This window comes from Cyberlindnera jadinii (genome assembly GCF_001661405.1).
Source record: "Cyberlindnera jadinii NRRL Y-1542 unplaced genomic scaffold CYBJAscaffold_1, whole genome shotgun sequence".
Classification (NCBI taxonomy): Eukaryota; Fungi; Ascomycota; class Saccharomycetes; order Phaffomycetales; family Wickerhamomycetaceae; genus Williopsis; species Williopsis jadinii.
Genome location: NW_017963652.1, coordinates 1427104 through 1448689, shown reverse-complemented (window position 1 = coordinate 1448689; position 21586 = coordinate 1427104). Strand labels below are relative to the sequence as shown.

The 21586-nt window shown below is 44.0% G+C and overlaps 10 protein-coding genes across 10 annotated transcripts; 6 read left to right on the top strand and 4 right to left on the bottom strand.

Annotated features, from left to right (window-relative positions):
- Positions 1-577: 577 nt before the first annotated feature.
- GOT1 (Got1p) lies at positions 578-1147 on the top strand (the record flags this gene model as incomplete). Its single annotated transcript, XM_020216779.1, has 3 exons — positions 578-694; positions 771-1031; positions 1106-1147. The coding sequence occupies 3 exons, from the start codon at positions 578-580 to the stop codon at positions 1145-1147; spliced, it is 420 nt and encodes a 139-aa protein (XP_020073418.1).
- On the bottom strand, positions 1148-2187 carry BET4 (Rab geranylgeranyltransferase BET4; the record flags this gene model as incomplete). Its single annotated transcript, XM_020217046.1, has 2 exons — positions 1148-2132; positions 2174-2187. The coding sequence occupies 2 exons, from the start codon at positions 2185-2187 to the stop codon at positions 1148-1150; spliced, it is 999 nt and encodes a 332-aa protein (XP_020073417.1).
- Positions 2188-2356: 169 nt separating this feature from the next.
- On the top strand, positions 2357-2974 carry MAD2 (spindle checkpoint protein MAD2; the record flags this gene model as incomplete). The annotated part of the gene is made up of 1 exon (XM_020216157.1): positions 2357-2974. The coding sequence occupies one exon, from the start codon at positions 2357-2359 to the stop codon at positions 2972-2974; it is 618 nt and encodes a 205-aa protein (XP_020073416.1).
- A 337-nt stretch (positions 2975-3311) lies between these two features.
- CYBJADRAFT_170824 (uncharacterized protein) lies at positions 3312-4331 on the top strand (the record flags this gene model as incomplete). The annotated part of the gene is made up of 1 exon (XM_020216156.1): positions 3312-4331. One exon carries the CDS (start codon positions 3312-3314, stop codon positions 4329-4331), a length of 1020 nt encoding a protein of 339 aa, XP_020073415.1.
- A 1305-nt stretch (positions 4332-5636) lies between these two features.
- PET130 (Pet130p) lies at positions 5637-6236 on the top strand (the record flags this gene model as incomplete). Its single annotated transcript, XM_020216155.1, has 1 exon — positions 5637-6236. The coding sequence occupies one exon, from the start codon at positions 5637-5639 to the stop codon at positions 6234-6236; it is 600 nt and encodes a 199-aa protein (XP_020073414.1).
- Positions 6237-6253: 17 nt separating this feature from the next.
- PUS6 (pseudouridine synthase PUS6) lies at positions 6254-7294 on the bottom strand (the record flags this gene model as incomplete). Its single annotated transcript, XM_020212387.1, has 1 exon — positions 6254-7294. The coding sequence occupies one exon, from the start codon at positions 7292-7294 to the stop codon at positions 6254-6256; it is 1041 nt and encodes a 346-aa protein (XP_020073413.1).
- A 1154-nt stretch (positions 7295-8448) lies between these two features.
- CYBJADRAFT_170821 (uncharacterized protein) lies at positions 8449-9897 on the top strand (the record flags this gene model as incomplete). The annotated part of the gene is made up of 2 exons (XM_020216154.1): positions 8449-8671; positions 9728-9897. 2 exons carry the CDS (start codon positions 8449-8451, stop codon positions 9895-9897), a joined length of 393 nt encoding a protein of 130 aa, XP_020073412.1.
- A 546-nt stretch (positions 9898-10443) lies between these two features.
- SLS1 (Sls1p) lies at positions 10444-12390 on the top strand (the record flags this gene model as incomplete). The annotated part of the gene is made up of 1 exon (XM_020217287.1): positions 10444-12390. One exon carries the CDS (start codon positions 10444-10446, stop codon positions 12388-12390), a length of 1947 nt encoding a protein of 648 aa, XP_020073411.1.
- Positions 12391-14356: 1966 nt separating this feature from the next.
- Positions 14357-16008, bottom strand: BBC1 (Bbc1p; the record flags this gene model as incomplete). The annotated part of the gene is made up of 1 exon (XM_020214140.1): positions 14357-16008. A coding segment is annotated over exon 1 (1366 nt), but the record flags the coding sequence as incomplete, so codon positions are not given.
- Positions 16009-16203: 195 nt separating this feature from the next.
- Positions 16204-21339, bottom strand: GCN2 (serine/threonine-protein kinase GCN2). The gene has a single exon (XM_020214139.1). The coding sequence runs from the start codon at positions 21152-21154 to the stop codon at positions 16253-16255; it is 4902 nt and encodes a 1633-aa protein (XP_020073409.1). The 5' UTR covers positions 21155-21339; the 3' UTR covers positions 16204-16252.
- Positions 21340-21586: the final 247 nt, after the last annotated feature.

Below are 21586 nucleotides of genomic sequence, written 5' to 3'. Positions count from 1 at the left end.
TTCTTTGTCATTTGATGCCAAACAATGAACAGAGGTTCCTGTCTTATGCTATCAAAGGCTCTTTGGACTAAGAACTGGTGAGGCAGGGTCGAGCACCGCGTCGCAGTGGGTCCCATTGTAAACGGGTCTCTGACTCTGGACCCTCTCTCTGTTTGTCGCTCTCTCTGGCGTAATCATCGACGCTTCCCTGCTCCACCAGGGCTACGTTGCGCTGGAGGCTCCTTTACATCCAATTGAGTGTTCTGGGATGCACACGGCTATAAGGAGGGCATCACAGCAGCGTGTGCGAGACTGGAAACACACTGTGTATGGGGTTTCTCATCTCCACCTGGTGCTCGCTCTGTATGTGTGGGCCGTTGCCGCATAGGTCGAAGGCTCTTTCCACACCCGGACACCACTTACACCTGGACACCGCGAACATCCGAACATTCGACGCGATGGTCTTTCGACCCAAACGGGGAATCGCTCGCTAATTAATCCTTCAGGCCCATTGCTTCCTCTCTTTTCCCAGATCAAAACAACCAGTACCTAATAAGGAATCACGCCGAGACCGCCCACAGGATTGTAGCAGAAAACAATGGTTTGGTTGTCTGAAGTGCAAAAATATGGTGTTGGGTTCACAGCAGGGGGTGTTTTCTTTTTCCTCTTGGGAATCTTAACCTTCTTTGACTCTGCTCTTCTTGCCTTGGGCAATGTACGTGATTATAGCCAACCCTCATCGCCCAATTGAAGCTTTATGTGTGTACTAACGTCTGCCCTCCGCTCACCAGTTGTTATTCGTCATCGGTGTTGTACTGATCATTGGTCCGCAAAAGACCGTTGTGTTCTTTACACGATCAACAAAGATTCGGGGAACAATCTTCTTTGTACTGGGGATTGTCCTCATTTTGATGAAATGGTCGTTTGTGGGATTCATCGTTGAAGCCATCGGAATACTGCAACTCTTTGGAGACTTCTTCGCAGTTATTATCACGTTCCTCAGAAGTATGCCAATCATCGGACCGATACTATCAAACCCATACATCGCACCAGTAAGTTTTGTCATTTGGTTTTACAATTTTGATTTATTGACGTGTACTAACGAAACCCTTCTCACGCACAATAGACGATCGATAGACTCTCTGGAGCAAGAGTGCTTCCAGTTTAATTAACGTTTCATCAAATCTATATACCTATTCCTTCTCAAAGGATCAACATCGACTAACAACTTCAAGCACTGTGTAATCTCTTCACTCTTATCCTCGCCTGTTTGGCCTTGGATCAACTGATTTATCGTAACTACAGTTTGTAGGCACCAACTGTTTTCCTTGCCGTCGTCCTTCTCCAACTGGTTCAACTCCTTGACCGTTTCCAACTCTTGCTGTAAGAATTCGATGTACTGTTCCTCTGGAATGTTTTGTACAAATATATCAGATGTCAATAGCCAACGCAGATAGATGAACACACTTTGGTCATCGGGATCCGTATACATGGCGTTGTGCAGGTATTCCAACTCTTTGGTTAGGAACTGTGCGTGTGTCGTGTTGATCAGCAGCCCTCTCTCAAAGAGCTTTGGAATCAGCTTCGTTCTATTGTGCAAGGCAGAGAAGTTGGAGAAATTCGCATTGATCATCTTTGTAGTGTACTCAAACTCTTGTAATGTCAGGTCCTTATCCTTTTCCATGTGGCTTATGATGTATCGTCTATACGTCCATCCGTGGAAGTTTCGAGGATCCAGCTTATGGATCTTCTCAACAAGCAACAACTCATTTTCCCAGTTTACCCTCGGATGGTTCTCCAGCAGCCACGTTCGATGGTTCCATATCCAATACACTTTGGGAAACTCACGGAACTTTGCCATGTTATACAGCAGCTCCTTATCAAACAAATCAACAAGACCCTCCTCGCCCAAGGATTGCATATAATGATTCACAATGATATCACGTCTATAGTTCCAAACCGTGTAGAACTCAGGATTCACATCCAAGATGTCGGTGGTCTTCTTAAAGGCACTATCGTTGAACACGCCCTGGGCTTTGAGCGTCAACACATTCTCTGTCAGTGCTCTGTAGTTCTTAATGGTATGCTCCTCTTTGGCCAGCTTTTGCCGTCTCGCCTCCTCTGAAAGGTGGAACCTCTTTATGCCGTGCTGTCTGTGGTGTTAGTCTGGTCCATTGTTGATAGGAATTGTGACATGGAACTAACCATTGCGAGGGTTTGTCGATTTGTGTGTCGTTGTTCAGTCTCGTTGTTGATGGCGGAGTGGTTTGTTGATGTTTTGGGAAAGGTCCACGGTGAAAATTAGTTTTGAGAAAGGTAAACAAAGACAAACAACACAACGAATATTGGGCCCTTACAAGCAATTCACCACGCTTCGATGCCTCCAACACGCTCTCAGCTATCACTACGTGGATCTGCACAGCTCATCGCGGAGTTCTTCGAGTACTCGATCCATTCAATTCTCTACCAAAGAGGAATATACCCTGTTGAAGATTTCCAGACTGTTCGAAAGTATGGCCTGAACCTTCTGGTGAACGTTGACGACGACGTTAAACAGTACATCAAGAACATCATCAAACAAATCTACCGCTGGATCTCGCACGACAAGATCACGAAGCTGGTGCTGGTCATTATAAACAAGGACGATGGAGAGACCGTTGAGAGGTGGCAATTCAACATCAACATCGAGGACAGTGCGGAGACCACGAGCGGTGGCGACACTCAAACTGAAACAGACACCGCCGCTGTCCAGAAGGATATCCAGGCGATTATAAGGCAAATCACAGCGTCCGTGACTTTCCTACCCTGCTTGAACTCCAGTGATTACACGTTTAACGTCCTGGTCTACACCGACTCAGACGCACCTGTGTCGAAAGACTGGGTAGACTCGGATGCAAGGGAGATTGAAAACGGAGAATCAGTGAGATTCAAGAGCTTTAATACAAACTGTCACAAGGTTGACACCTTGGTGAGCTACAAGTTGGACCAGAACTGACACTTGGCTGTTCAATCTCATCAGCATTCGATACAAACATGGGAAGCAACGGCCTCGGGGAAACGATCCCGTATAGTTTCCGGTATTTAGTGCATACACCAGCCTGCGAAAGAGAGCAGTGTGCAGCAGGTGAACGGGTTTCGCTTGATGAGAACCCCGTATATATACAGTTTGTTCAAATAATTTATCCGCAAGCTTTGCATATGTAAAGGAGGGAAACAGGGGAAACAACGTGCATCGTCTTTGGAGCTATATAACGGTTGGCTTCCCCTTTCTCCTGGTTGTTTTCCATGGCCATACCTTTTTCTCCACTAGAATGGTGAAATAACGGTGAATGATGTTATTCCTTTACTTTGTACCACTAGTTCACGCGATAACCTTGCAATGCGAGCCTATTCGGGTAAACTCAACCCTTGCACACCTTGGAGGTGGTGATTTCATCGCTGCAAGGTTGATTGATCTGATTCACGGTAGCCTGGATATGGAACTGCAACTGTTGGATATATTCGACGAGGTTGGGTTCGAAAGAACGTTGGGGATCACGGAAGAGGACCTGGATGAGAAATGGTTACACCAGGCGCCGTATACCGTTGATTCCTCCTCTACGTGGTGCCACACCAAGGACGTTGAGATCCACGGCTCCTCGAAGAGATTAGGGCTAAATGAGTTCGAATGGAGTGTTCGCCAATTCCTCTCTTGGAACATTATAGTATCGTCTATCCTGAGTCTGCTATGTGCTCATCAGTGGAGGACCATGCGTGACTACAAGCTTTGGACATACCTAATGAGCTTCGCTCTACTACAACCAGTTTCACAGGCGTTGAGATACTTCACCATTGGCTCCAAACTCTACACCTTTGCCGCATGGCTTGCCTCGTTGTCGTTCTACTTCCCGTGGTGGTTAGTGTACACGTATACCCGGAAGCCCATGAGACAGCCATTCATAGGGCTGACGTATCTCACTATCGCCACAATGAACGGGATCATGTTCTCACACTCAACACTATTATTCCAGTGGATACTATGGGTTCTCTTGGAGAAACTGGAGGTGCTACAGCCGCCATCGTTGAAAGTGGTAAACCACAGCATGTGGTATGAAGTGTTGCCGAAGTTTACTCGCAATTCTGTTAAATGGCTTGTCTTTATAACAATAATATTTGACATTTCATCTGTCCTGACGAGTGTCGCAGAGGACAAGGTCATACTCGGCTTGCCATCCGAGCAGCTCGTCATTTCTCATTGGTTGGACGTTCGACTCACATTTTTGGAAACTGGGATGGGTATAACCCATGTTTTCTTGGGCGAACTCATACCAAACATGGTCACGCTCATCACTGCAATCATCGTGCTACCATAACAATAGTAGTATTTATGCTACACGATATAGAGAAAATAGAATAAGAGTGTACTGGTTGCAACGGGAAAGGCTTAACTCTGAGAAGTGCTAAACGTTGAAGTGCATTGTGCGCACAGCGTAGTAGCAGATACAGGGCAAATCAGCGTAGCCACACCTGTCTTTCAGCCTCGACGGAGGCCTCGTTTGCGCAAGCGAGGGAAGTGTCAATTGTTAGACGGGCTCGGACACAGTCTCCGTGCCAAAAGCTGAACTTGGGACGATCCATAGCATTATCACCAGAGAAGGCTGACTGAGTAGCCTTAGCACAGACGATCAATTCAGTGGTACGGCAACTTGGTATTCCCTCATAGGCAGGTTGTTTGTTCCAAGGCATCAATTCCCTCCCCGGTACCGGAGACGCAGATCTATCAGCAATGAACGGTGAATTCCATAATCTGGACAATATGGTTGTTACGGGTTCTAGGAAAGGAGTCCTCACTGCAACGGTGAATAGTGAGGAATGGGCTTTATAAGGTCATTGAGTATATCTGAAGCACAAGACAGTACAGAAGGCATCCTCATCCTCTGTAGACTATATTATACATCCAGACACCTCAGGCAACTTGAGGCCCAAAGTCTATATGATGAGCAGTTCAAGAGAAGTGGTATTGGCATTTGAAATATTATATGATTGTCGTGGCTTGGGAGATAACTCTGATTGAAATTGTTCAAGTTCGACTGTGCTATGGAAATAGCAACGCCAGTATTTCGTCTTGGATTAGGAAGTTTCTACAATTTTAATAAAAGGGTTTTTAAAGGAAAATGAGGGATAAATAATTTATTTATAATATTTCACGAACTAAAACAAAAAAAGGGTAGTATTTATAAACACATTTTAAAACTGATAGCTCTATATTATTCATTTAGTATCTGTGAAGCAGTTTTGAAAGGTCCTTTGCGAATTGTGTCTAGGGTAAAATCAATCTACCATCACCTCACTCTTATCATTGTATCCTTATGGCGCATGAAATAATGCACATTATATAATTATAATCCGAGCACCAGTGAGCTTTCGACCCAAACGAAACTTTTGTCGATAGTAGTAGTGTACATGAATGTACCAAATAGCCAAAGGCTCTTATCGAACTGGCGAATGAACTGGTCCCTGTGAGCATAATGAAACCGTCACTTAAACCTACTGGTCTTACCATGTCCAATTTAAACCCACTCAAACGGTGTCAGTATGTAACATCCAGTACACCTTTGGTAACATCAAAGTCTGAGATCCGTGGTGTATACGCTGTGGCACAACAATTCTACTTCAAGATGGCACTGAGAAGGTCCATCGTGACTTCTAACGAGTTCTTTAAGTGCGAGTTTTATCCACCTTCTCACCTTTTGGGACTCTTCAGAAAATCACGGCCTGCGCTTCGAGTAAAGTGTGAACAGGACCAAGTGCTGTTTAACGACCCATCTCTTGATTTTGGATCAACGAATAAAAGATTACAAGGTTCGGTGAAGAACATGGATATGATGTCATACAGTTTCAAACGTATTGAAGTAAGGAGACTCATGCGTGAAAAGTTCTGGGACTCTTATCAACGTGGGAAAGGATGTGATGGACTATACGTTTTCAACGTTAGACTCTTACCGAAAACTGCCAGCGAATGGATCCAGTTTAACCAACATATATTACAGGCCATAGAGAAAGTTACCAGTACAGACTTCAACAAGAAGATTCAAAATGACAATTCACGTGTCGATTGGAGGAAGCTACTGAAGGTGTTGGAGAAGAACGACATGGTCAAGCCCGAATGGTTTGACCAAGTTGCTGCTCTATACTCCAAGAAGAGTATAAAAAGAAAATCTTCAACGAGCAAAGCGACACAGATGATTCAATTACCAAAGAGGAAACCAACGTGGTGAAAGAAGAAGACAACAGTTCATAGATAGTCACACCAGCTTGGTGTTCTTGTAATAAATTCCTTATCTTTGAATTTATACCTGAACGCATGGAGCCAGATCACCATTGACTCAGGATTTGAGTCTGCAAATAACAACTCTCCGCACTCAACGCATCGACCAGTCACACTCAACCTCTCGATCTTATCCCTATCTTCTTTTAACAAAGTGTCAAATTGCTCCTTGGTCATTGGCGCTTCTGAAATGAGTAATTGTCTCCTGAGCGGTGATGACGCTGGACCGTATAGAGGGTCATTAACGATTGGGAACCCTAGCATATTTAGATGGATTCGAATTTGATGAGTTCTTCCAGTTGTTGGCTGGCATAGAACGACTGATTGGTTCAGCTCAGGGCAATACGAAATCCTCGTGAATCTTGTAGATGCCTCCTTCTTCTCCTTCATTGCATGTTGGAACCCTAACTTGGTATCAATATTAGCCACTGGTCTATTGCACACGATCCCATTTTCATCACCAGGGAACTCACCCTGAACCCTTGCCAAGTAGAACTTTTCAACTTGTTTTGAACGGATCTCACGTTGTAAAGAGGCCGCCATTTGTGGGTTCCGTGCCAATATCACAATTCCAGACGTGAGCTTATCCAAACGATGGCATAGGTATAACTCACCGTATTTGGGCTTCAACATCTCTGTCAGCGAGTTGTAGTAATAACGACCCGTTGGGTGTACTGGAATCGACGGCGGCTTGTTAACAACAACCAACTCTTCCGATTCATAAACTGTGTCCACCGGCAAGGCCAGCACTGGCGGCTCATGCTTGTGTACCGTCAAGTGCAAGATATCCTTGTTCTGTAGGCGCAATGACAACAACTCATCTCCCGCTATGATCTTGTTATCCCTTTCTATCTTCAAGCGCTGTAGAGCAATCTGCCTCAAGTGAAAGTCTCGATCTCGGGTTTTGAACTCATCGACAACAACATCCAGGATGGTTCTGTTCAACCACCTGCCCTTGACGAATAGCGTATTTGTATGGTGATAAGGAACCACCTTCTGGAGACTCATCATCCGGCACAGCCCTGGTTGAATGCACTAGTTTTAGCCAATCGATGAACTTCCCCGTAGCTTCAACTTCAACTCCAGCTCTCACTCACTATATGAAAGTTCGGAGGTACACTGGCGCAGGTCAAATCCCACCTACACACGTATAAACTACATTACAATCAGGGCCAATTGCTACACAAACCCTTATAATAGAGCGCTACGATGAAGCTTCACGTCATTTCAACGTGAGTTGTCAGCTAATACTTTCTCTCTGCTCAAATTGTCTGATCAGCCATTTTTAGCCCTTTGGGTATGTGACGACGCCCCAAACCGCTCTCCCCATTTTCAAGCACGGAGCTCCCAAATTACCCAATCATCACGCGGATAAATTGGTTAGCAATCTCGTGACTTTTTCTGCCTCTGCAGTCGGGGAGCTGACCAGCAGCCAAATTTGAAACTGGAACAGCTGGTTAACGCGTGTTACATAAACAGCTTCCCTCAATTGGTTGGCACACGTAATGGAACCACTTGGAAATAACAATCATGTACAGAGAGCATTCGATTGTGCGCCCATCCACGCATAGAATCTTTCCATGCCCACCCTCATTCTTACTGATCTGCCAGACAAAGTGTAGCCCAGAAATTAGCTGGAGAAATCGGAGTCCCGAAACCAAAAAGAACAAGTCAAAAAGAGAACCAGAAACACGCATTAAGCTCACATTAGTGGGTCAACTCAAGGTCCTTTTATACTTGAAACCACGCCATTGAACATTCGATCCCCTTGTGCAACTCGTGGGCTGAATTATGGCGCTGATTGTATAGTTGTACTGGTAGTGGCCGTTATCAAAGTTTAAAAATCAGATCATTATGCGTCTCACAAATTATCACCAGATTTTTTTTGGTCTTAGGCGTTTGATGGTTCGCCTTTTGATTTGCAGAGGCCGCTAAAATGAACTGATTTTACGTTGTGCACCGAAGTTCATTCGGCACACCTCTGTAAGTTTTTGGACCACATGTAGAAAAATGCTTTCTTCAGGGGGGGTTCTTGGACTCTTTGTGTCTGTGTATAAATACTGAGACGCATCCCACATATCCCTTCCTCCTCCTCTGCTGTTGTAGTCTCTTCATCATTTCATTGATACACAACACAACACACTAAACTATACCAAACAAAAATGTTCGCCTCTGCCATTCTCAGATCCGCCGCTGCTGTTAATGCCCAAGTTGCCGCTAAGCAAGTTAGAGTCACCCTTAAGCCAAACGGTGTTGCTTATATGCTTGGACTCTACGCTAAGAAGGTTCCAGTTATCTTCATGTGGGCCGGTGCTGTCGGCACCGCTTTGTTCTGGCCATTGGGTGCTGAAGGCGTTGTCAAGAAGCTCGGCTGTGGTACCTTCGGTGCGCAAAAAGTTGCCAACTCTCTCTGAGTCATCATGATATCTATCTTGGTATGATGATACACTGTCGAGCTGGGACGTGTACCTGATGCATTGTTTCGAATGAACAAACATCGAGTCACTCAAATATATGCTGCTGGACACTGCAAATATTAGCCAGTATCATCTGCTGCTACTAATGAAGTCTTATGAATTTATAAATATTCGTATAGTTTGGTGTTAATTTGAATTTTACTATATTCCTTTGAGTTTTGATTTCATTTGTAGTTCACAGATTAGATGGTGTAATCTTTACATCATGCATTTTATCACTCTAATTGGAATGTGAAGTGGGTTTTGAATGGTACCTTGCAACCGTGAGAGTCGTGAGGTGTAAAGATGCATGTTGATTGAATACCCACAACGCTACCTTTGCTCTTGATATGTAGAGAGGGAGATATACACAAACCATGTATGCTGGACCAATTTGGTTTGAGACCTTGAGAAAAACAATCACTCATAGATTCTCTTAACCCTGGAGTACTTGGTTGGTGATTTCACCAAGGTTCAGTAATAACGACCAGCAGAAGCACCTAGCGCAACGAACACAGCGTACTTGCAGTTGAGGAGCTCCTTTTGGAAAAACAAACATCAAAAGAGTTGATTCAACCAATGCGGATTCTGAAAGTCAGTATGACGCTGGTATCAGAAACAACACTATGCTTTATAGATTGTTTTAAATGTGCTGGATAATCTTCAATTGGGCCATTATTGTCCGGTGAAAGCAAGCGTCGTTGTAAACTGGAGAGATTGAGAAATCGACAGGTACAAAGCAAAAGCAAACACAGATCAAAGAGCAAGCAAACAGCAACAATATTTGAGCAGTAGGCTCTAGTAAAGCAATCGATGTCCATGCTCTGTGCTGGTATCGGGTCTCTTCAGCTTTGACGACTCCATATATACACAGATTGGTGTATATCCACCTGTGTAGGAAATGGCTCCGGTTCCAGATCGCCATGTTTCAGCTATTGACAGTGCAGTGAAACTTCAAGTCAAAATAGTAGCTCGGCTGAATAAGGCCTTTTCAACCTGAGAATTGACCCAGACTTCCAATCAAGGAAGCTCACGCTTGGTCCAACCGGTAACTCCACATTTCCTCCTGTTCAGGAATCACACTTGTATCGGCGTTTCTACACCAAGGCGTCCACCTTCCCTGCTGAGATCCCACCATCTCTGTTTGCTCAATAAACCAAGTTCTCCTTAAACAGTTCCAAGGTGCTATACCTATTACCAACCACGGCACAATAATACAATTCTACAGGGTAAGAGCCATGCAATGTTGACACAACCAAGCACCAGAACTCCACCGCTTCCTCCAAAATTTATCTGCTGTTTCAAATATACACCGTCCAAGCCACCAGTTTTCGCATACACAGAGCTATTCCCACACAAATCTATTCCTACACCATCAGTGCAAATTAGCGCTCTGTTCAGCTAACAACCATGTGTAATGGGTTAATAAACTCTCCCGCCGCCATTCCACTCATCACCGTGTTTGTTTACTTTTCCCAAGCGCACGACATCTCGCACGCCAGCGTCCGCCAACTGAAACTTTCCCATCTGCGGCGCGTATCAACCCAGCCTACGCATCTGATTACATAATACAACACCCGGACACCCTCTCTGCACGTCCCCATCGACATCAAACCTTTTTTTCTTCTGCTCTTTGTGGCCCTTCTGTGGGTTTCGAGGACAACGGGTACTATTGGCTATTCAGTACTGATCTCACTTTCAATGAAGATGATTCGAACATCGGTGAGACTGATACACACGTCGAGAAGGCTACTACAGTCAGCTCCAGAAGGCACCTCGACGGCCTTGCCTCAGAAGGTGTTGGGAAAGGGCAAGAAGAAGGCGCCGGAGAAGCAGAACTTGGTGATATTGAACGCCAAACAGTCCAAGCTGTATAAGAGGAAGGGTCACCGTTCACAGGAGAACACAGTCAAGAAATTGGACGATTTGGATCTCTCACAGATCCAAGAGACAACGTCGAAGCTGCTGAACATCTTTGATAAATCTCAAGTGTTTGTCACAGACCAAGAGCTCTGCGACACGGTCAATGCACACAAGCCTGTGAATCTACAAATGTCCAAGCAGAGATATATACAAATCACCAATGAGTTATCCAGTGCGTTCACACTGAAGCAGATACGGAGATACATCTTCAAGGAGCTCTCCAGCCTGTACGCGCCGAAGAAGTGGAATAAGGCTCAGCTCATCGACGCCATTGTCCAAAAAGGTTGGAATTGTAAGATTTCAAAAGTCATCAACCCTTCAGATGACCTTATACAGACAAGATCTTTCTTCTTGACGAAGAAGAAAATGTTCCTGTTGATGTCGCACAGCTCTATCGTACAGAATTGGATGAGGGCGAACGTGAGAATCGTGTTGTTCCCAACATCTCTACAGTTAGTCATAAGTGCCAACGAAGCACACCTTCAGTACATAGAGCTGGCCCTGGATAGCTTATTCAACAATGCGAAGGAACAGGACGTTGACTTGGAAAGTGTTGAGCAGCTATTTGCAATAACGGGTGAAACACTACCATTAGAGGATATCCAAAGGTTATCTAGCGTCTACTTTGAGAAGAAAAACGGAGATGAACCCCATTTGTATACGATGTCATCTTTAGGTGATAGGAAATTCACAGAGGCTAAAAGATTGATTCTTTGGTCTTTGGATTATAACCCTTTCATGAAGGCTCATTCACACATCGATACAATTTCGCCGAATGTCAAGTATTTCAAAACCTTTGCAGACCAGTCATTCCCATGGATTCATAGAAAGAAGAACTGGTATAGGCTGAAGGAACCAAAAACGATCAACAGTAAAACTGACGAGATTAAGATCGACTCGAATGAAATCTACAAAGAGTTGAATAGTGAACCAAGCAAACAAGTTTCTTTCAAGCTTGAGGATCCACAGGATGTTGTTGCCGTGGCCTTTGGTCAATTGCTACAGTCCTCGAATAAGGGAGATGATCCAAAGAACAAAACGATTTTCAACACAGAGATACCGTTCATCCATGAGAAAGTGCTGAAACTACCATTATACGACTCCGAAGGCGAACAGATCGATACTACGGTAGATAATCATACCTACTATGCACAAATCAAGCTGTTGCCTTCGCCTTTCAACAAGTCAAACAGTTACTTGGAATATCCACCTATTGAATTCTGGTTTGATATAGACGAGAGAGAATCAGTGAAGAAGGATACCTTACAGGTACTATGCATTACAAACGATCAGATCTCAAACGTTTCTGTTCCACAGTCAATAACTGATTTGAAGTTTGTCAAATCTCAAATGACGAACCTGATTGATGGTTATAGAACAGATGACAATTGGCTAAAAGACCAACCTGGAATAAGGGAGTTCTTAATGAATGCCAAACTCAACTTCAATGGACAAGAAAAGATCTTTGTTCCAGATTACGTGGACATTAAACTACCGGGATCAAAAGAACCTGTGAGATACGACTACATCACAATGTGCCATAGAAAACAGTTGGATCTGAGATATCACGGAAGATTAGTAACGTATGCCGTTATTGAAGGAGGTTCACTTGGTGGGTCAACCTCTGAGGTGATAATGGTAGGAAACGCAGATGAACTGAATGAAGAGGGATTCAACAGCTTGGTCAGTGATGCCATAAGTTTTGCAAAAGACCTCGGTGAATGAGGCTCACTACTTAAAGAAGGCACACGCATAATAAAAGTTCCATTGTATATAGAGATAGTGAACACGCAAAACAAAACACACACAAAAGAATCAAATGTTTGACCTGTAGAGAATACATAACAATATAAGCATGGCTACCAAGATACAAAGTCCCTTCCAACAACCCTGAATACTTTCATCTTACCACTTTTCATATCGGTTGGTTTATAACTGGAGTGTCTTACCTTACCGTTAGCGTCAACCTCAACAACACGGAATTTACGTTTCTCTTGATCAAATTCAGTGATGACAGCAGCAAATGGAGATCCACCAAAGCCAACTTCATATGTAATCTTTTGATGAAGTTTACCGTGTCCTTGGAATTTCGCCTTGTTAATGGCTAGAATATCACCGGGTTTAAAATCAGCATACTGTTTGACATCAGTGTTGTTGTTGTTAGAGTAGATCGTTGCACCATAGCTTCTCAAACCCACGGCTGGCAATGCTCCTGGAATCTGTGAGATGATATATGGAACAAGCGGATCAGTCAATGTCGAGTTAACAAGCTTTGTAGCAAACTGGAAGACTTTGACACCATAGCTTTCAGCATAGGATTCCAATCTCAATGGATCCAAAGATGGCGCATCTTGCTCCTTTGTTGTGACGTGAAGGGTACCTTGTGGATCTTGTGCTTCAAAGCTAACACTTATCAGAGTTTGAGAGTTATTTTGATGAAGTATATAATAATCACGAAGAATCAACTCTCTTCCACCTCTTTTCAGAACCTTGTGCTCGTCGACCTCGAAAATCAAGTCTCTACCGACACGGGCTTGCAAAGATGGAGGCAATTCACGTTGTCTCAACCACCACTGAGTACCAAGCTCAAGACCCTCTTCACCTCTGGACAATACTGATGCTCCAGTTTCACTTGCGAACGTTGAAGCTTTTCTCAACGTATGAACAGGAACAGGTGGTGCTTGACCAATAGGAGAATGAGAAGAAGGTATGGATGAAGTTGCTGTCTCAATAGGTGGTGGTGGTGGTGCTCGAGGGAGTGTTGGTGATGATGGGAGTGATCTATCAGAGCTCTGTTCAGCTTCAACCAAGGAGTCATATACTTGGGGAACTGGAATTGGTGGTGGTGGTGGCATCTTAGGTCTAGCTTGAGATGAGGTGGCCAATGGTGGTGGTGGAGGAGCTTGCCCAATTGATGGAGGAGGAGGAGGAGCTTGCCCAATGGATGGAGGAGGAGGAGGAGCTTGTCTGCCAGATGGAGATGGTGTATATTGAGCTTGCTCAGTGGTTGGAGCAGGAGGTGGAGGGGGCGGAGCGTGGCCAGCTGAAGGTAGAGGAGGTGGAGCCGATGTCAGCTGTGGTGCTTGAGCAGTAGGAATTGGAGGTGCACTTCTTGGTACTTGGCCAAGTGCTGTACCCGGAGCTGGGGCATTTGGAATCGGAGGAGCAGCTGGTACAACTGGAGCACTTGGAACTGGTGGTACTGGAGCCGTGACAGGAATTGGAGGAGGAGGAACATTCTTAGGATCCAATGTTTTTGCTTGTGGTGGATTTTGTGTGGATTCTTCATCCGACTCATAACCTGTGTTATATTCGGAACCGAAGTCCGAGTGAAGAACAGGATCAGGAATTTTTGGGAGAGTTGTTTGTTTCTTTTCCGCATCTCTGTCATAGAGAACAACATCATCGTCTGAACTGTATCTACCTTGCTCGTCATCTCCTTCAATAGCAGACTCTGATAGCGTTTTTGGGGCCTCAGAGAGATCCATGTTGGCTAGTTTATCAGCCAATGAGTTACCTGTATGTTTAGCCTCTGATATGGGTGAAGCTGTATTGGATGGAACAGAAGGAATTGGAGGAGCAGCACGTGTAGATGGTGATTGGGGAACCACAGGAATTGGAGGTGCCTGATCTATCGAGCTTTGAGTTTGTACCGATGCGATTGAAGGTTTGACTGGGGATGGTGCTTCAGAACTGTCAGCACTTTGTTCCTGTTTCTGCTCACCAGAAATATCATCAGTAGCAGCATCAGGTGTACTTAGTTCAACATCTTTCTCAGAGGACTTCTGGAGAGCCTCAGGAAGTTGGGGTGCGGAACCTGTTGCAAATGGCATGATTGGAATTGCAGCTGGCATATCGTAGGTTTCCTCTTTCTCTTCCTTGACCTTCTTAGAATGTGTAGCAGACTTACGAGGCCCACTTGGAACACCACCAAATGGGTTAAACCCTGCACCGTACATACCACCTGCACCTGCAAGACGGGCCATTCTGTCCCTAAGAGCAGCTCTTCTGGCCTCCTCACTATCCTCTTCCTCCTCCTCCTCTTCTTCTTCTTCGTCTTTTGCTTCTTCCTCTTCTTCTTCCTCTTCTTGTTCACGCTCACCTCCTGTGATACTGACTGGCTGAGCATCAGTTATCTCTTGAGCAGGATTTATCTCTGCAACATGAGATGCTCCTTCTGTCGAAATGTCCCTCTCATCCTCCTCAAAATCTTCCTGTGCCTCATGGAATTCATCAGAATCAACATCTTCGGCTTCAATTGCGCGTGCATGTGAAACACCAGAACCAAGGGAACGTACTTCAGACGTTGCGGAGGCAATAGATGCCTTTCTTGCAAGTTCAGACTTCTTTGACTCTTCAGCTCTTTCAGCTTTCTTTCTCAAAGCAGCAGCTTGTCTCTCAGCCTCCTCAGCCTGTTGCTTTTGTAGCAGTGCAATTCTCTCCTTGAGACTGAGTTTTGGGCCTTGCTCTTCCTCGGGTTCATCCTGTGAGGAAACAACGGGAGGCGGTGCCGGAACATCAAATGTTTCAGTCTTTGGCTTATTCAAGCCCAATGGTGGAGGAACATACGACGAATGGTGCAGATCACTCGTGAATGTTCTTGTCTCCTTCTTGTTGAGGGGCGGTGGAACATAGGAAGATGGAACACCTTGGTAGGACTTCTTAGCGTAAGTCTGCTCTGCGATCTTTGCCGTTGGCAGAGGAATACCGGAGTCAGAGCTAAAGGTTGTAGCCTTTGATTGCAGTTTCTTTGGTTCAGACTCTTCAGTATGATGAACTGATTCGGATTCTCCTCTGGAAACAGCGGCTAGCCCCTGTTGAGGCGCTGCCTTCTCCTCTGGTTCCTCCTCCTCATTCTCCTGATCAGCTTCAACCTCTAGAGCACTGGAAGCAGCAGGGCTTTTTGACGTAGTCTCCTCAATCGGCTCACCCACAAAGTTCTTTGGGAACATACCCTGACGCACCTGTCCGTTATCATCGGTATACTCACCACTGAACCACTCATCATCCTCGATACCGGTAACCTTCACCAATTGGCCAGCCTCGAAGTTCAGATCATCTTCATAATCAGACTTATAAGCGTATAGCGCCTTTGTCAGAAAGGGAAGCGCCTGTGAAGACATGTCGGCAACGCACCCCCTTATTGTGATTTGTATGGAGGGTTTCCTTACTGGGGGTTCAAAATCTCGATCTAGACGGGTGAAATCAAGCACAAAGTTCTCTCCTGTTTGCTTCAATTGGACTAACTGACGGCGCTAGGATATTTCTCTATATCTCAGAAACGATCTGATCAACCTGGTTAACGACTTCTTCCGACAACAATCCTGATTGCTGGGTCTATATGGGAACGATTGAAGCAGTGAGCTTCCCTATTTGGGGGACTTTTTCCCGCGTACTTAACAACCCGTTTCCTAATTCGCGAGGGCTCTAAATCCTTATAGGTGTTACCCTGTCGATGATGAACCGATCCAAGTTGGTGTTCAGGTGTTTTGTGACACATTTATACAATGACACACACATACAAAGCCTACAAAATAATTTCGTTATAATATTGATTTCGTGATACGTTTATAGAACGTGGAGGGATTCACCTCTGCAGGTCGCAAATGCACGATTTACCGGTCTTTGGACAATGAATTACAACCCACTTGGTGCCCTTTGAGGCTTCTTTTGATAGTGCATTGTACATGTTGGAGACAAACGACCTTGGGGTTGAACTGGACACTCCGCCAACTTTTCTCATCCATTCCTGCTCCTGGGAAATTGAAGTTATGGAAATCATATCAAGAACTTCGTCCTTCACGTTGTCAAATGCATAAACTGGTGCTGACGATAGATCCTCGATGATGTCCATACTTGCCTTCTTGGAACTCGACTCAATAGAGTACTTATCCTTCTTAATCGAGCTCTTTGCACTTCTCGAAGCATTGTTTGGAATGAATATGATCTTCTGCTCGTTTAAGGTCAAGGAATGCGTCATACTGTTTGATAAGCTGTCCTCTGAATTGTTATCAGCAGTGAAAAAGTCTTGTCCAGGGTTGTTTTGCAAAATGCCAGAATCTCTTTCTCTGATCTCGACACGCAATAAGTTCAGCAATTCAGTTTCAGTAACATCAACGTCGAGCTCCTTTTCAATGTTCTTAACACGGAAGGCCTTATAATTTTTTTTGTGAGAATGAGTGGCAGTGTTTTGTTGTTTGATCAAGACAACCCAATTGGCTCCATCACGAGAAGCACGGGTAAGTATATCATCGACACCGTGACATTTACTCAAGAGATCTGCTGATATGTTGTGCAACCATAAGTTTTTCAACATTTCGATCCCCAGAGACCTCCAGACTTCAACGTTACTCAGACTTGTAACAAGAACATCACACCTCTTAGGCTTCCACTCCGATATATTCACATCTTTGAAATACTTTAGACGATTCTTAGCCTTCTTCACGTTTCCATCCATCTTCATATACGTTCTCATTAGCGTGAATATTTGTTCACAAGCCAAGTTAAAGCCAACAGCATGTTGAACATGGTTACGCCCCCCTGAAGGACGAGTCAAGTACTGTATCAGACTATCGTAACGTCCACCAGCAGCAATCATGGAACGTGGGGCATCCTCCTTAACCGCCTGGAACATTATACCACCGGAGTAAAACGCAGCATTGAAACTTCCCAATGGAGATACATAAACTGGAGTCTCAACACCCAGTTTTTTCAGGAAGTCAAATACCTTTGCGAGATATTTCCAGTACAGTTCTAACTTTGAGAGATATACACTATCAATCATGAGCTTATTGACCCTTTTTCTGGCCTGATCAAGTGGAAGTTTAAAATCAAACTGTTCAAGATCATGAAGAACAGTTATAGGGATTTTCAACTGACTCCTCAATTCTGTCTTGGCTGCATTCATGGTCTTGGTGAATCCAACCTGACTCATGATTCCAATGACAATCTGAGTCTGCGCCTTGTCAATACCACAGAAGTCAAAAATTGCATCAAGAATCCCACAATGGTTCACAAGGATGGATGTAGAGTTAGGCTGAAAGATTGGGAACAGTGTAATGATTTCATCAATTACTTTGATAACTTCAGCGTCATTGTAGGCTAGATCCACGGCGTCATCGGTGATAATGTCAAAATCAACTTCAATAAATTTAGCAGGCTCAGAACTGGCAGTGCTACTGTCAGGTCTATAAACATATTCAACCCTGAAGACCTTTTCGAGGTTCATTACATTTTTGGAGAGATATCTCGCCATAGGAAGTGTCAAGTCATAAGCGAGCTGAAGAACCGAGCCAGTACTGTCTAACAGTTCGTAAACGTTTTGCATAGAGTATAACGGCGATTTTGGGAAGAGGAGAGGTTGATCTCGAGTTTCAACTGAACCATGTCTCTTAAAGATTGCAATTACTTCATCAAGCATCAGAGAATTGAGTAAATGACTCGAATAAGGAATATCTTTTCTTGTTCTATCAAACAAAATATCATTTGGTAAATTGTAGGGTTGAGAGAACAATGTCTTTCTCACCTGCGCTTGCCATGGTGATGAAGGATCGGCCAGACTTTTCAGGGCCTCTTTCACAATCTGGTCCTGTTCTTTGACTGGCAGTAAGCCGGATTCCAATAAAGCCTCGGCAGAAGGCCTGGACTCAGCATTATGAGATAAAAGCTTCTTGATCAACTTCTTTTCGAGGCCTCTATCAGCAGGGAACTCTGATGGAAACTCGACTGTTGACTTTCGCAGAGCGAGAAGTACCTGGACCCTTTCCATACCAGTGGAGAGTTTGTAAATCATTTCGAAAAAGATAATACCAAGAGAATACATGTCCACCTTCTCATCATACGTACCATTCCCGTTCAAAACCTCATTCGCAACGTACAATGTTGTCCCAACCTCCGAAGTTAAGTCACCTGAAATTAAAGATGCCTCTTCAGATTTCGTAAACTTTTCAATGATAGCATGACGGACATTCTTGGCGAGTCCAAAGTCACCAACTTTGATATTCTTTGACTGGTCAATATAAATGTTTTGAGGCTTTAAGTCTCTGTGAATGATACCTTGAGAGTGAATGTGTTTCAAAGCCTCTAAAATTTCTCTAAAGAGACGAAAGTATTCATTGCGATTAGCTTGAATTCCACCTTCTTTAATCAAGTCGAATAGTGATCGGTTTTCACAATATTCCATCTGGATGAACAAAGTACACATAATCTTGTTCTTTCTTCCATATTTGGGATTAGGATCGTCTTCAGAGAACTCAAAGTCATCATCTTCATCACCATCAAGTTCTTCATCGGAGTTATAGCCAAATTCAATCTCAGGTCCGTCTTGAAATGAGTTGGAAATAAAATCGAGGGTATGACCTCTTGTGATGCTGGGGCGATTGAGATTCAGATTGGAGCCTGATATCGAATGAGGTTCAGACATCTCAAAACTGTCGTCCTCTGAATCTGTAAACTCGTCGTCTTCAGAGTCCGTAACTATAGCGTTATCATTTTTGTAATCGTAGTTTTCCACCCAAGTATTGTAGTACCTCACAACGTATTGATGATTCAGCTTCGCCAACAGAAGAACTTCGGTCAGAATGCTGGCAAGACGATCTTCTGAGTGACGAATCTTCTTGATTGCATAGAAACGTCCATCCAATCTGTTTCTAGCTTTAACAACTTCTCCAAATGCACCCTTACCGAGAAACTCACTTTCTTCAAAATCCGTTGCATATCTAGACAGCATCCCAGATGATCCTCCCAAAAAAGACATTCTTGAGTTATTTGTAAAACTCCGTCTTATCTTAGACGAATGATTAGATCCAGCAGACGTGGTTGGTACCAGAGCTGTACCAAACTCATCACCGAATGCAAACGTCCTTGAAAGGTTCGGATTGACTTGTTCGATATTTGTTCTTAAGAACTTTGTAGCGTTCAGCTGAAGAGAATCGAGTCTCTTTCGAGATTTCTCAGCAAGCATGGACTCTATAAATTCTTCGACGGAATCTTCAAGAGGGGTGGTACTGATGAATTCAGCCGGTGTTGAGAATTCAGAAACAACGTTTACTCCAGCTATAAGTTCGACAAACAAAACACCTAAATCCCATATATCGGTTTTGGCTTGCGGCTGAGCGTTTGACTTGATTTCTGGTGCTGGCCAAGGAGAGACGACTGGTGAAACATCGGTCATATTTCTAACGTTTTGATGCTTTGTCAACATGTTGATCAGTCTATAACCATATGTTGGATGTTCAAGTTTAACTCTCATGTTATCATCGTGGTTTCTGACAAAGGAAACCGTAGATAGATTGATAGCTTTATGAGTCAATCCGGAACCATGAAGATAATCTAGTGCACTAATCAGTTCCAGCATCCATGCTCTTGCTGCAGACAGGTTGACATAGTTAACCGCATCTAACAAATCTTCTATGGTCCCACTAGATGTGTAATCGGTCAATATAGTAACTCTGTATTGCAACGTTTTCTTGTCGACCGGGTCAATATTGTATGCGTAAAGAGTGGATAAATTATCGTGGTGCATGTTCGAGAGGCTCTCAAGTTCCCTTTCGAGGTATTGAATCTCCTGTCTTCCTGCATGGGTAGAGAAGAATTGGTTCTCTAAATCAATCTCAGTGAGTAGGAACAGAGCATGATCATCAATAGAGGAAATATCCTTTTCGTAAATAGAGGCCAGCGGCGAATCTGATTCCAGGTACGGTTTGACAATTGTCTGCTTTGCAAATTTGAGAAGACCCCTAGGCTTTGCAGGCATGCAATTCACAACAGCTCTAAATTTCAACACTTGATTGTTAGGTAATCTAGCGGTGATCAAATTATCAAAGACAAAAGCCTGATGAGAGTCTACCAATGCCTTGGATGGCAACAGATGTTCATCGTCTATATCCATGGATGGAGAAGGCGAGTTCGAATCGTTCTGAGTCTGCGTGCTTCTCTTCTCTATTTCAGTCTTGATCAGATTCTTCTGATGTTCGAGGCTTTCAAGCCTTTTAGTTTCATCCAGTGCTTCTCTATTGCGGTCCCTCTTCTCCTGTTCTGCTATTTCAGCCTCAATTCTTAACAGGCGCTCTTCTTCAAGAGAGTTGGTGTTAACAGTGCTCTGGAATTCGTTCAATTTCTCCTTGATGTGATCTGTGATGTCAAAGATCATTTCGCAGCCGCTCAATTCCTTAACCTTGTCCTTGATGAACAGCTCCAAGACACGAACTTGGCTTGTAAGCACGTTAGAAACATCCTTGATCTTAATAATTGGTGGTGTTCTTGGATATGTCGGGGTCATCTCTACTCTCACAGTCAGTGAGGCACAGGGCTCATCTCCTTCAACGTCAGACTTCAGCTTAAGCTCAAACTTGGGCGAAGGCTTCTTGTGCCATGCAGAGGTGGCATCCGTCTTGTCTTCGAAATCATCCATGTAAATGGATTGGAGCACATCAGCCTCATTCTTCTGTATCTCGTAGTATTCTTCCAATGTACCACCGGCGTCGACCATTGTTCTAGTCCAAAATCTTGTGTCTCGGTATACGGGGAACCAAGATCTATCTCTTGCTTCGTCTTCTTATGCTGTGTAGCCTTAGAAGTATTTCTCTAATGGACTTCAAATAAACGGCTCTTCAAGTTATAACAACCAGACTCTTACGCGTTCTGCTTATATATCCTCAAAAAAGTAACAGTTCCCTACGTCCTATGTCAGTATATGTCCTGTGTTGATGTAGATCTCCAACAATTACAACTCACTTCTTGCTCTGAGCAGCTTAGAAGGCCATGTTAAGCTTATTGTATGATGGTATGTCCTTGTTGTATGTAATCAATATTCAAATGTACAAAGTTTCAGCCTATGAGGGAGGGAAGGAAGTGAGCTGATGCTGTTGTTGTTGATTGTTGTGATGTGTGTATGATGCCCTTTTTGTACTGCCAGCGGCCA

What these genes read in the sequence shown, in the direction of transcription:
- GCN2 (XM_020214139.1), bottom strand. Translation starts at nt 21,154, where the DNA reads ATGGTCGACGCCGGTGGTACATTGGAAGAATACTACGAGATACAGAAG.